Source organism: Strigops habroptila, chromosome 3 (assembly GCF_004027225.2).
Source record: "Strigops habroptila isolate Jane chromosome 3, bStrHab1.2.pri, whole genome shotgun sequence".
Classification (NCBI taxonomy): domain Eukaryota; kingdom Metazoa; phylum Chordata; class Aves; order Psittaciformes; family Psittacidae; genus Strigops; species Strigops habroptila.
The window spans coordinates 74,940,068-74,953,045 of NC_044279.2; the positions used below are offsets into that span (position 1 = coordinate 74,940,068).

The following is a 12,978-nucleotide window of genomic DNA, read 5'->3' on the forward strand; positions in this document are numbered from 1 at the left end:
GGATATGAAAATGCAAATGGAGTGCAAAGAGCAGAACCTTTTCAGAAATTTTAGACCTTCTCTCTTTGTGTCCTTCTCAGCAGCACTATAACATACTGGGTCAATGGATGACGAATACCACATAGAAAAATTGAGGAATTATGAGAAGGAATCCATCAGCACTTTAAGCTGTTGCAAGTATTGAAAATTGTTTCAGCCACGAACTTGACAGAGATAAATTTAGATTTGCCCCCAATGGACGCCATCATGTGCAGAATGCTCTGGCACTAGCAATATCCTGACTCTCACCATCCAGACAATTTTAGTTATTTTTTGGTTAACCGATTAGCTATTCGACACGGTTGTGCAGAGCACTCTGCTCTTGTGACCAGTGCTTACCCTGGGTAGGCAGGGATGGCTGTGGGAGGTACCGCCCGGACTGCCCCATACACTGTCCTTCCTCGGCCCCTCAGGTGGGCTCCCCGAAATGCGGCTGCTGTGGTGGCTGCAGTTGGATAGGGGAAGCCTGGAACTGTAAAGACAGACAAGGTGGAGGTGAAAAGGATCCGAGCTCCCTCCCTAGAGGACAACCGTCTGCTTCAAACAAAGTGACACAATAGCTCTACAGCGGTGGGACATTTTGCATCAATCCTGCAGAGGTGCATGCTTATAACCCAGCAAGCATCCGATACATACTTCCTGCTACACCATGGCCTTTGGGGAAAGAGGGGTTGCAGAGAGGTTTGGCATGCAAGAGGTTAATGCTTTGGCATGCCTCACCCACCACAAACAGGGTACCAATCCCCCCGCCTTTTGACACCGCCATGCAGTCTGGTTAGAGTCTGAGAAGCGCAGAGAGTTACTATCAATATAGCAGGCGGCTCTTCCAAAACTGCAGAGGCTCTTTTAAAGTAATTTGTCAAGAGGCCCTTAAAGTCAACCAACTTACATCAGTCTCTTCCCTCCTTTCCCCTCCCACTCTTTGCCACCCAATCCTCTGTATGTTCATTTTAAAGCCTGAAAGACAAGATAGCCCATATAACAGCAGCAGAAATTTCCCAAAAAGTGCCAGTTTACTGAGAGCCCACCTTCATTTAACAAGCATGACCAGTAACTGGCTCCATGTATAGTGGGGCCTGTTTCATTACGCTTTACACTGGAGTAAACTGGCTCGTGATGAAATGATGTAAAACCTCAGAGGCATCTGCAAACACGTAATAAACAGATACCAAGAGGGAAGGAGTCCCAGGACGCAAACCCAACCCAATGTGCGTCCAGGTGCATGCCACGAGGGGCCCTGCAGACTCGCGGTTTAGCAGCTTGTATAATATGTACTTTAGGGATTTTATCCGTTTGGTTTCTTTGAATTCAAAAAGGGGGAGGAGGGCAAGGGAATGGCCGATTCCTCATACATCCCTTCCCCTTGTTCTGCAGCCTCCTCATCGCTCAGAGACACCCATTCGCCAATAAAGAAACACACTGCAGATGAACAAGTTACAGCACAGTATACTCTGGCTCAAAGTAAACTCATTCCCAGCGTGACCCATCCTTTCAAGTATATATTATACAGACTGGAGAGAAGAAGGGATAACAGGTCATTGTTAACTCAAGCACAGTAACAATATAGGGGCCAATGGGGGCTACTTACTGATTAAAGGAATGTAAGTGTTAATACCCCCCCTTCCTGACAGGGGCACTGCGGCGTCATTGCCCAGCGAGACATCTGCTTGAAAGCTGGACGCTGATTTGATTTTAAAAAGAATTAAAATAAAAAAGAAAAAAAAAAAAGGAAAAAAAAAAGAAAAAAGAAACAACAACAAAATGTAAAAAAGGTTATAAAGAAACAGCAGATTGAGAACATAAACAAACACCACTGCAGTTAAATGGCAGAAGTGGAAGCGTCTACTTAAGCTCTACCTGCATATAACTCAGGGCCGTACACCGCTCCAACCACAGGACTCAACTTCCAACCTGAAACAACAAAGACTGCAGTGAATGCCAAAATCTACACCAAGAGAAGGAGCGGGCAGCGTGGGTAGGGGGAACGGTCTCTTGCATGCGCCCCAGCTTCACATGCACAGCTCTTTCCAATTTCTGCTTCGCCTCAATCCCCCTTGGTGTAGATGGAGGCCAACTGCCTTTTTCTAATGTCAAGTTCTAGGTACAGGTCGCTGTATGGGAGGGAACAGCAAAACATCAGCTGATCCGCAGCACAGCAGAGGCTCCGCTGAGGGAATGCCAACTACCTTATACGCATATTTGCCACGAGCACCATGCGACCCTGCGTTCCCTGCATGAACCTTGCTGCCAGCTCCTCCCTGCTTCCACCAGGAACACTGTACGCCCAAAACCTCTCTAAAGCCACAAGCCCAGACTGTCATCCTGGGCAAGTCAATTTACAGCCTGAAATACTCAAAACACCCTTCTGCCTTATTTGCTAGAGAGCTGCTTAAAATCAACACTGTCTGAATTTCCTCATTAACTGAATTACATGACTACAGTGCAGAAAAGCAATTCGGTCTATTCATCTCACATTTTCTCCTGTCTCTTATTTTAGCATTTCCTGTCTTCTTTATGCTGCTTTTTCAGGTGAAAGCCTTCCCAGAGAATTGATTTTAATATCATCTGGATAACTGGCAAGAATTGCAAGTCATCAACATAAAACCGACAAGAGAATAGTGCTTAAGGAAGTCATCACGGGGGCATAAGGAGGAATACATTTCCAATCAGATATAGAAAGCTATCTGTCCCCCTGCCACCACTTTCTGTAGGGAAGGAGAAGGGATATAAAGCTACCAACATGATCTGCTTCCACAAAGCATTCCTTTCAGGAAAGATCTCAGATGTTCGGCTACCAATCATACAGGTATTTTTATTTAAATAAATCCATACCCTTCCTCTGTCTCTGAGTCCTGATGCACTTACTGCACTTAAACACCTCTAACCAGCCTAGAAACCATACGAACAACTTTGTGAACTGAAGCCCATCAACACCACCCCTTGATCTGCTGGCTCGATGGCAAAATACTCAAATGAGCGGTGGCAATGAGAAGACTGGGATCCACCCTCATGTTTAATAACAGTCGTACAACCACTCGTCAGCATGCCTTAAGCCTGGTCTAATACTAAATACTAGCAACTTTAAAGCTGGCTTTAAACTGCTGACTGCAAAAGCAAAATATTCCTGCCCATTATTGGGGTTTCACAAGTAAGCCAAGTTACTTTACCAGTCATATGCATTTTCAGGACAACATAACATAGCTGAGCAGCCTTTTGCTACAAAATCTCCTGGTTCCTTTCAGACACTGAGACTCAGAATCCCAGACTTTCTGCCTGGCCCTGTTCCCCTGTTTCTGTAACCAAAATAAGATTTATCTGCCAAGAGCCACACAAGAAGTCAGTAGCAGAGCCACAAATAAAACTAATATCCTCTGACTTCAGAGTCTTATGTTGTAATCAGAACTGACTCTTACACTAGCAACTACCTATATATGCAGCTTGCTGCCTTGTTGAAGCCATTTGGGAACATTTTCAGACCAAAAAGAACTTTTCTGCCTGTTTCAGGACAAAGACTTAGATTCAAAATCTCTATCAAAGCTACATTCATGTTCTGTTGGGAGAATAACTTTTTATGCTATATATGCCTATGCAATAAAATTACTGCACAGACAGAACCTACCAAGATACACTTGGTCTTCCTCTATTCAGGTTCACTGGAAAATGGCTGAACACAGGCACAGTCTGTGACAAAAGGGAGCGAACCAGCAGCGCAATTGCCTCCTTTTCCCCGGCTGCTTGGGGATAGCTGCACTTTTACAGTTAGAACCTAAACCGAGATATACCTAATTATGTATCTTAGTTATGCTTCTGCATTCACATTTAGGTATCTACGTGATGGAAGGAGACTCAGGAGTACTGCACATCCCACTGTACAGTATCAGCTTGCAGCAGTGGCAGACAACCCATCGGTCCTTGGCTTCTTTACCCAGCTTGGTCACGTTGGGTGAGTCACTACTGCTCTGTGCCCCCACTTCTCCGTCTGTAAAATGATACTCCTCCATAAATACTTAAGGGTTATGCTGAAGAATAATGCTAGAAATTAGGATTTGTCGGGTTTTGTTGGTTTCTTTTGGGTTTGGGTTCTTTTAGTCCTGAGAAGAGGTCATGACTTTTCCCTTTTGTCTTTCTTCCAACCTTTCAGCTCATCATTAGCACAAACAGCCTCTCTTACCATTTGCGTATGGTGTGACCATCTTCTTATTGGTCATCACTCGTGCAGTGGCGTTGTTAACCTAAAAGTAAGAAACGGGAAGGGGGGAGAGGGAAGGAAGCATAGGGCATTAGGGAAAATGATGGAAAACTCTCAATATACCACACACACACACGCACACACTATATTTCTCTGAGCAAAAAAAAACCAACAACTAATTATTTTAGAAAAATGCAATCTTTAAATTACTTTTAACAGTTGCCATTTAATTATAAAAGTTAAGCTAAACATGGCACTTTAAAATTATGTATTAAACACTAGGCCAGTGAGAGTAAAGTGCAGATCCATCATCACCCTGCCACCCCTTGGCACATGCTTATTTTCAGCTCATTGATCAAAAGGGCAAAACTTTGGAGGTTTTGTCCAGGTTCTGTTCGAGAGGCAGCAGTAATTCCTGCAGCCCAAGGTAGGGGAACTGAACCAGGCGATGCCCTAGCTGAATTGTTTCTCAAGCTCACCATGTGGATTGAGGCCCAGCAGGTTGCTGGCCTGCATGCTTTTTAGATAGAAAAAGGTAGCCTGGAGTCCATCAGCTTTAGATTTGACCTCCCAAGGCTCGAGGAGATTTCTGGAATGCCAGCAAGTGTTTGGATGGTCACCGATTTCCTCCTCCTCGTTTTCAAATCTTTTTTTCCAGATTATTCTTTTCTTGTCACAAATCTCAGAACAAAAAGAAGAAATACATAGCAGCAGACCTGGGTCTTTGTTTTGTTTTGTTTTATTGTGCCCTCCACCCTCTTTACAGAGCTCTGCACAGTTTCAAGCGGTTTGATTGCTCAAGCAAGTGGGGTGTTACCACAGAGATGGTGCTGATAAAGAAAAGATGGACCAGTTTGGAAGCCAAGTTACTGCAGCCCCGTGTCAGACAGCCTCAAAGTTCTTGCAAGGAGGGTGAAGTCCTTCTACAACATCAATAATTTAACAAAACCCATGCCAAATGGGAATTGAGGCCAGTGTGAAGAAGGAATAAAAAGAAGGGATATAAAAACAAAAGCTGCCTCAGGCCCTTGAGACTTATGGATGGTGAGTGTATGCAGGGTGGGGAGTCTGGAGCTACATTTTACTCTCATTTCAGCCCCAAAACAATAGAAACATTACACATTTAAAAAGAAAGAATGGGAAACAACAATGATGAGACTGAGAGCATGCAGTTAAACACACACAGATAAAAGAAAGAAAAAAAAACAAACCACAATTGATTCAGAGGGTGGGGAGGGGAGGAGGGAGGAGATAGGGTCTCAGAGACAATCATTAAGATGGAGCGAGTGCCTGAAATCAGCTGCTACAGCAAAGTGCAACACAAGCACTTAAAGGAAAAAATGCCAGAACCGATCAGAAACCACCAGTCAGCAAAGAGACCAACAGCTGCATTTAACTGAGTAAAGAAATAAACTGGGGAGGGGGGGGGGAAGGAGAGAAAGAAAAAGAGAGAAACAAACAGTAACAGCTACAAACAGGTCTCAGAAAGAGAGAGCAGCAGGAAGAGGGGCAGGGGAGAGAAGAGGAAATGGGTGCATTAATAAAAACCAGCCAAACTGGAGTTCAGTAACTCTGAGTAAGATGTGCAAGGGGAAATCACCATGAAGTCAGTAATCAAACAGCTCAGACTGCTACAAAACAATATGTACATCCAAAGTCCAGGCGGCATTACTCAACAGCATTGAAAATAAAAGGGGGAGAAAGGGGAAGGAGGTGGGTGGGGACAACAAGTCAAATCACATTTCGTAGTGTTAATGTGAGATGGCAGATGGATTTTTTTCTTTCTTAATTTTGTTTTTTTATAATTTTAAGAAAAAATTAAAAAAAAAAAAAAAAGCTTCTTCTCTAGCGCTTTTGTTTCACTTACCGCCAACTCGTACCATCGCCAGCATTGTGTATAGTTACCATGGAAAGAGTGAGTCAAGTGAAGGGCCCTAAACGCTAAACCATCGAAAAGGGAAATAAAAAAAACAAAACAAAAAAAAGGCAAAATATGCAGACATCTTACTCAAAAACGGTGGCTTTTTTTGTTTGTTTTACTATTTCTATTTCTTGTTTTTATTTTATTTATTTTTTTTTTTTTAAAGAAAGAGGGAGAGAGGGAAGACGCCAGTTAGCCTTCAAAACAGTGGAACACCAAAGCGGTCAACACCAGGCATGCCCGATATGTGGTCATGTTGGCCAGCCAACATTAACCCTTCACTCCCCTGCGGTGAGAGCTACAAACTTTGAGGATTAGCTTTCACCGAGCCAACTCTTGATGGTGGGCAGGTCAAGGAACCAACTGTGTGTATATAGCATGGCCCACTTGGGGCTTCTGCCCCGTGTCTCCCCTTCCCTCCCACCATGGGCATCATCTCACACTTGTGTGGAGGAGAACTGGCCTCGGAGGAAAGAGAGGATACTGGCTGGCCCCCTGCTTTCTTTTTTGGACACAGAGTTAGAAGTCAGACAGTACTCTTTCAGTTAGTTTTGTTCAGGCCTGGTAACAGGAAATCGGAGCCTCGCAAACTGAAGCAAAGGAAAAATCAAGACAGCAGAAGGGCAAAAATTTGGAGTGGGTAGGAAAAAAAAAAAAACTTAATAAAAGAAGAAAAGAAAAAAAATACCCAAAAGAACAATAAAAATATTCCATAAGGGGTGTAAACTTTTATACATTTCAGTGCAGGGAGGTGAAGGACACGGACACAAACACACACGCACACACGAGACTGGGATCCAAATGTGAAATAAGTGAGGCAAGACACAAAAAGAAATCAAAAGAATAAATATAAAGAAGAAATTGAATTACTGAAGACATGCACCTCGATTTTACGGCCCTCTACCACGGTGCCGTGTAATTTCTCCCTGGCCCTGTCTGCATCAGCACTATTCTCGAAAGTTACGAACCCGAATCCCTGCATGCAGCGGGAGAAGGGGGGAAAACATGCACATCGTTATATATTGAAATACTGATCTCTAGGTAAATAGAGAAAAAATATCACAGTATGAAATCAACATCAGCACAACTCAGCAATAACCTCCTAGAGTCACATTGTTGGTTCATGCATGTTTCATAAATGAAAGAAATTAAATTCGATAAAATAAAGGAACTGTAATCATAATAAGAAGAGTAATTAAAAAAAAAAAAAAAAGAAAAAAAAGAAAACATAAAAGCAATTGAGGCCAGACCAAAAAGAAGTACAAAGTTACTCGAGACAACGTTTTGGTTTGTTTTGGTTGTTTAAAAACACTAAACCCTGCTCTGACACAGGCAAACTGGTCAAGCCCAAGCTGGGCTTCTCTTCCCTCTGCTAATTAACACACATGCTTTGGAGGACCCACCGCCCACCCCAGACACAGTACAGGACATCAACACTGAGCAGCACTTCGTTCTCTTGAGAAACTGCTACGAGAGCGAGCAGCGATCTGAGTTCACGCCTGGCACCAGGAATTCTGCGAAGCTTTGGGCAAACCAAACACTGAACCTTGCTTTTCCCACCTGTAAAATGGAGACAATAATAATTACCTACCTTAGAAAACTGCTGAGAGGAAGGGCTGTTTGTAAAGCATCCCTTGTAAGCTCTTCGGGGCACAGCTCCTGTCTACTCCTACTTGCCTAGTAACATATGGGGCCCTGGAAGTAAGCAGGGCTTCTAGGTGGCACCATCAAATAAACATTACTTAATGTGAGGATTCAGAGTATCACAATTGTAGTTTGAAAATTTTCCTATCTCTGCATACTGTGTTGGACTTGTGCAAATCCAAACACCTGAATATCAATTATTCAGTAAAGGAAGGTTTTGTCTGACACTGCTGACCCACTGCTACCTCCCTCCCGCCCTGCTACCCATCTTATTTGGCTTTGTTCTGAGATGGCAACCTCTGTGCCATGGGTAGCAGCCTAGTTAGATCATGAAACTGGAGGCAAATTGATGGTGATGTGCCCTGCCTGGAGCAAGCGCAAAGGCTCAAGGACCACTAAAACGTCCCTTTAGTTAGATGAATTTAGGTTTACCGTATCCATGAAGGCACATGCAACACGCCTGTCCTACATGCTCAGGCTGCTGCCAACTCATGCAGTCATGTAACAGAGCAGAGGAAGAGACCATGCTTCTTTCCATGGAGATGGGTGCACTGACATTAAAACAGAGGCAACATGACTGAGCGAATTAGGATTTTAACAAGTAACAAATGGTACGTTACTACAGGCAACTGTGATGAGATATTCTTCGTGCCATTACAGACAGCAGGGCCAAACAAAAGCCTTTGTTGCATTCTGCTTTTAAGGTATCTTAAGCACAGGAGTAACTGGCTCCTGCGGCTTGGTATAAAGCAAATATAGGTTTCATGTATGGAGAGTAATCTCTGCTGGCTACAAAGCCCTCAGGAGCAGGAAGAACAAAGCTTGCATTTGATGCAATGGAAACTCCTGATACTAACTGGAGAGGGAGGGGATGTAAGTGATCTACAGCTATGCCTTGTCAGGGCAATGGTATGCCAGCCTCATGGCCCCCTCCATGCAGCCTGGGGTCGATATGTATGGACTAGACCCCCCCATCTTGATTTCTAAGTACTGCTGGCAACAAGACACAAGCAAGCCATCATTCTTCAAGTGCTTTTTAAAGGTCTTTACAATACTGATCTTACAAAGCCTAAGCCATTTCCACATGCTGGCCTTATCATCCACAGCTAGGTTTCCAGCACAAAACTGTTAACACATTTGTAAAAATGCAAGGGTCTTTCTTTTTTTCCCCCCAAACAGCAATAATAAAAGAACTTAGCCAAGTACTGCAATGTTGAGGTCAACAAGAGCGCTCCTTTGGGCTCCAACCCAATAATATAAAGCTTCAGATAATTTCATTTCTCCAGCTATAAATAAAAAGCTATATAAATAACAAACTGATGCTTTTTTCAGAACAGCATAATTTTTTTTTTTTTCCCTGTTTAAATGATTAAAATTGGAGCTGCAAAAGATAGGAGCTAATAAAACAGCCTAACCGCATATAACTCTTCAAATATGCTGCAGGGAACCAGGGGAGGTGCCGGGGGGTGTAATAGCAAAGCTGATTATGAAGGGATAAGGTATCGTGTCTGCTTCAAAGAACCCCTACAGAGAAAGGCAAGACTGAGAAATAGAGCAACACCTTTCCCTCTGGTTCTATATAATGGGGAAAAAGCATCTTTAAAAGGCTAGGGGAGGAGGGGAGGCGAAGACTGCAACAGGAATCTCTATTTCCCTCTTCTCTTTTTACATTAAAATTTCTGTTTGTTCTAGACATGGCCTGTGGAGACCGGAATGAAAATTTATGTCTTTGGTGATGATGTGAACTGAAAGCTAGAGAGCAGAGGGAAGGTGATTTTTTAGACATCAATCTGTGCAGGCTAGAACCAAACTAAGACTATTTTAATTCATATTTGTTTGCAATTAGTGAAGTCTATACGGGATTTTAAAACCACATTATCATTACGTATCTTTAAATGGAAAGGAGCTTCCAATGTTTTTACTAAATTAACTCAAGTAGGATAAATCCACATGTGAAATAATTAACAATGTGAATTAGAACAGAATTAATCCAATTCTGAACATTGTAAACTGATTACCCCACAATTTTAGTTTTATTGACAGATCAGTCCTTAGCTTGTGCAACTCTCTGAGGGTTTTTTTGTTGAGAACCATTTAATGTCAATGCTGAATTAATGTTTTAAATAGTTGACTATGGCAGCCAGTATTTGTGCCCCCTTGGTTTGTCATCTTAATGCATCCCTTAAACATTCAAATATTCATCAGAAAAAAGGTGAACCATGCTTGACATTTTTGTTATTTCTAAGTTTAAAACCTAGCATTATATATATACACATTGTTTGATGTGGGAGAGAAAAATAGCATATACATATATTTTTAATTCCTTCTCATAGATGACCTGTAAAGAATAGGAATTAATTTGTACTAATACATTTGCAACAAACAATTCTCTGTTTCTCCTCCCAAGGTTGTCTTGCCCTTGAAATAAGAAAGAAAACAAAAAAGAGGTGGCAGATGTCCAGTATTTACTTGCTTAGCTTAGAGCAGGTACTGGTTTGCTCCATTATTAGTAGGTATGGAGCCAGAGGAAGGGAAGATACAATCCTGGGTAAAAAAAGACAAAACACTTAAGGTTTCTAAAATTTAGATTTACAAATAGCTTGGTTTAATAATGCTGTTATAATAACAAGGCTGAAATTTCAACAAATTCCTCTCCACCAGCAACTGCCAGGAACTTCTCCAAGCAGAAAATAAGTTTAAACCTCAGTGTACCCAGAGAACACTAATACCCCAGAAACATTTTAGGACTGGTGAGTAATTTGCAGTGCCAGACTAACCCTTTTTACCCAAAGGTTATTCAAAGGGCCTGAAGAGACCGAGTAACTTGCCACCCTTTTTAGTCTGGCCTCAGACTCTGCAATAAATAACAAGCAACATGATGAGCAGTGAAAATAAAATAATAAATGTATATATATTATATATAGTATTGAATGTTTCCATCTCTGAAGAATGAGAAAGAAAATTTACCATGTAACCGTAAAGGGAGAAAATCAAAAAGCAGACGGTTCTCCTGGTGTGGCCAGAACACAGAAATTAAACAGAAAAAAAAACAACAAAAAAAGAAAATAAAGTAAAATAAAATAAAAAAAGGAAATAAAACCCAAAGGAAAACTAAATAAGGCCCCTTGAAATCCATGCATTGTTAACCCTTCTTTTGTCACAGAGTTTAGACCAGTCACCTCAGCAGCAGCGTCTTTGCCTTGTACCACTGGAGCACGCAGCCAGCAACCGGCCTTGCCATCATCTGCTGCTGTGCTTGGTTTTAACCAGTTTTTTATTTTACTTCTTTTTTTGTTTGTTTGTTTACAATGGAAATAAGGAGGAAAAACACTTTAGGAGCCTGAAAAAATGGCCAAGGAGACAGCAGTTTAGGCTATCTGTTTCCAAGGCATGTGGAAAGAGTAGGAGGGTGTCAGCTACAATCCACCTGAGATGAGCAGGACTGAATGCACCGACAGAGAACACAGCACGAATTCAGACAACATTATTGAAGTTACACGCAATGAACATTTTAAATTGGGGAGGGAATTGGCGTACACCAACCCTGCCACTATTCAGCAGCTCTTCCCGCTCCTCCCTGCTCTGTGCCACACTTCCAGTGCATTCAGGTGCATATGCATAAAGCACCCACCTGAGTATCTGTGCAATCTGGTGAATCAGATGCAGGGATTAATCTGGCTAAACCGCCCAAACATGTACCTTCAAAAAACCCTGCAGGGCTACTTTTACACTGGATCATTTCCTTAGTTCGGCTTGTTGTGTTGCTCCACTGCCAATCCCTCCTGCAAAACCAAGATGGGGGCAGAGGCCAGGAGCAAACAATGGGAGTCTGACCAGCATAGCTGCACAGAGAGAGCTTGGAGCTTCAGAGCAACTCCAGCCAACTTGGGTTAGGGCTTCAACTCAGGCCAGGGGCTTTCACAGCCCCTGTTGTTGTTCCCAGCTGTGCGCTCCTCCTCTCCTCCATCAATCATGGATCTTACTGCGTGGGCTGTGAGTTCAACTAGCTAAACTGGCAGAAGACAAGCTCCTTTCTCTCTCTCTCTCATTGCTGCGCCAGTTTTGGCTAATTTAGCACCCTCAATTCAACTCCCTGCACAGTAAACAAGCACTATTGGGAAGGCACTCCCACGGAGCAGTAAACCAGTTCATACTATCAAGCCATCAACTTCAGCCTTGATTATTCAAGTTTCATAAAACAGTTCAGTGTATGGACTAGTTTAACTCATTTAGTATCACAGAGTTGAAGGCCATAAAACTGTATTTCACTGAGCTAAGATAAAGGGACACAGGTCATGTGTCTTTCATGCCACTGGCATTATAAGGGATTTGGTGACCTGAGAGGCAACACTGGTCGCTTGGTACTTAATTGCTTAAGCCTCTTTGTGTTAATAATGCTATTTGTACTTCTGGTTCAATTCATGACATCTGGACAAAAATTATAAAAATAGAATTAAAATTAAAACAAGACTTTTAATTGATTTTATGTAAACAAGGGGTGGTATCTATTTCACTCAGTGGAAACTTGTGGCTCAGCTCAAAGCACCTAATCCATTCAAAGAAGAAAATAAACAGACATGCAAGCACCAGAGTCTTTAAGGCACAGTTATCAAAACCTAAATTCATATTCTTATCTTAACCTACAGTTAACTGCAAATGTAAAAAAAAACCCCAAACCTTAAGTGTTTCCACACTGCTTTCTGCACAGATTTTAGTTAGTACCTCTTTACTTAGAGAACTCAGCTCACACCACAGATGCAATTTCTTTGTGAAGACACAATGTAAGTTTACTATACAACCTGTTTTCTTAATTAAATCTGAAGCGCTTTTATCATTCTATCACTTCAGTCCCCTGCAAGAACTTGGATATCTGGGTTTCCCAAGTAGAAGGCAGCAAGGGATATAAACTCACACTATCCTGAAACCATGAGCATGCACTCTGCACTGACAGAACCCTTACTGCTTCTATTCAGCCAAGGTTTTGCTGTGTGCTTACGCACTCTTGGTCTCTGATGTCATTGAGGGCACATCTTGGCATGCCACATGGTACACAGCTGATGAGCAAAGAGTGGATTCCCTTCCCCTGCAGCTTTATGAATGCCACAGGGTACTCGTTACACAGGCAGACTGCATTAATTCTGAAATTGTCACTTGTTCAGTTCAGCAACAAACAGTGCAAAACATT

General features: G+C 42.3%; 1 protein-coding gene across 15 annotated transcripts in view; it reads right to left on the minus strand.

Annotated features, from left to right (window-relative positions):
• The window catches only part of RBFOX2 (RNA binding fox-1 homolog 2), a 173,346-nt gene that overhangs the window by 20,751 nt on the left and 139,617 nt on the right, over positions 1–12,978 (minus strand). For 9 of the 15 annotated variants that reach the window (XR_003990376.1, XM_030478010.1, XM_030478007.1 and 6 more), the window contains 5 exons: positions 7,033–7,125; positions 4,211–4,271; positions 1,897–1,950; positions 1,628–1,720; positions 379–511 (listed from right to left, as the gene is read on the minus strand). Coding sequence is in view for 14 of the 15 variants with exons in the window: in XM_030478010.1 (XP_030333870.1) it covers positions 379–511; positions 1,628–1,720; positions 1,897–1,950; positions 4,211–4,271; positions 7,033–7,125 (434 nt within the window). In the remaining variant the exon portion in view is untranslated. The remainder of the gene's footprint in view (positions 1–378; positions 512–1,627; positions 1,721–1,896; positions 1,951–4,210; positions 4,272–7,032; positions 7,126–12,978) is intronic. The other 6 variants (XM_030478011.1, XM_030478012.1, XM_030478006.1 and 3 more) reach the window with 3 other exon arrangements.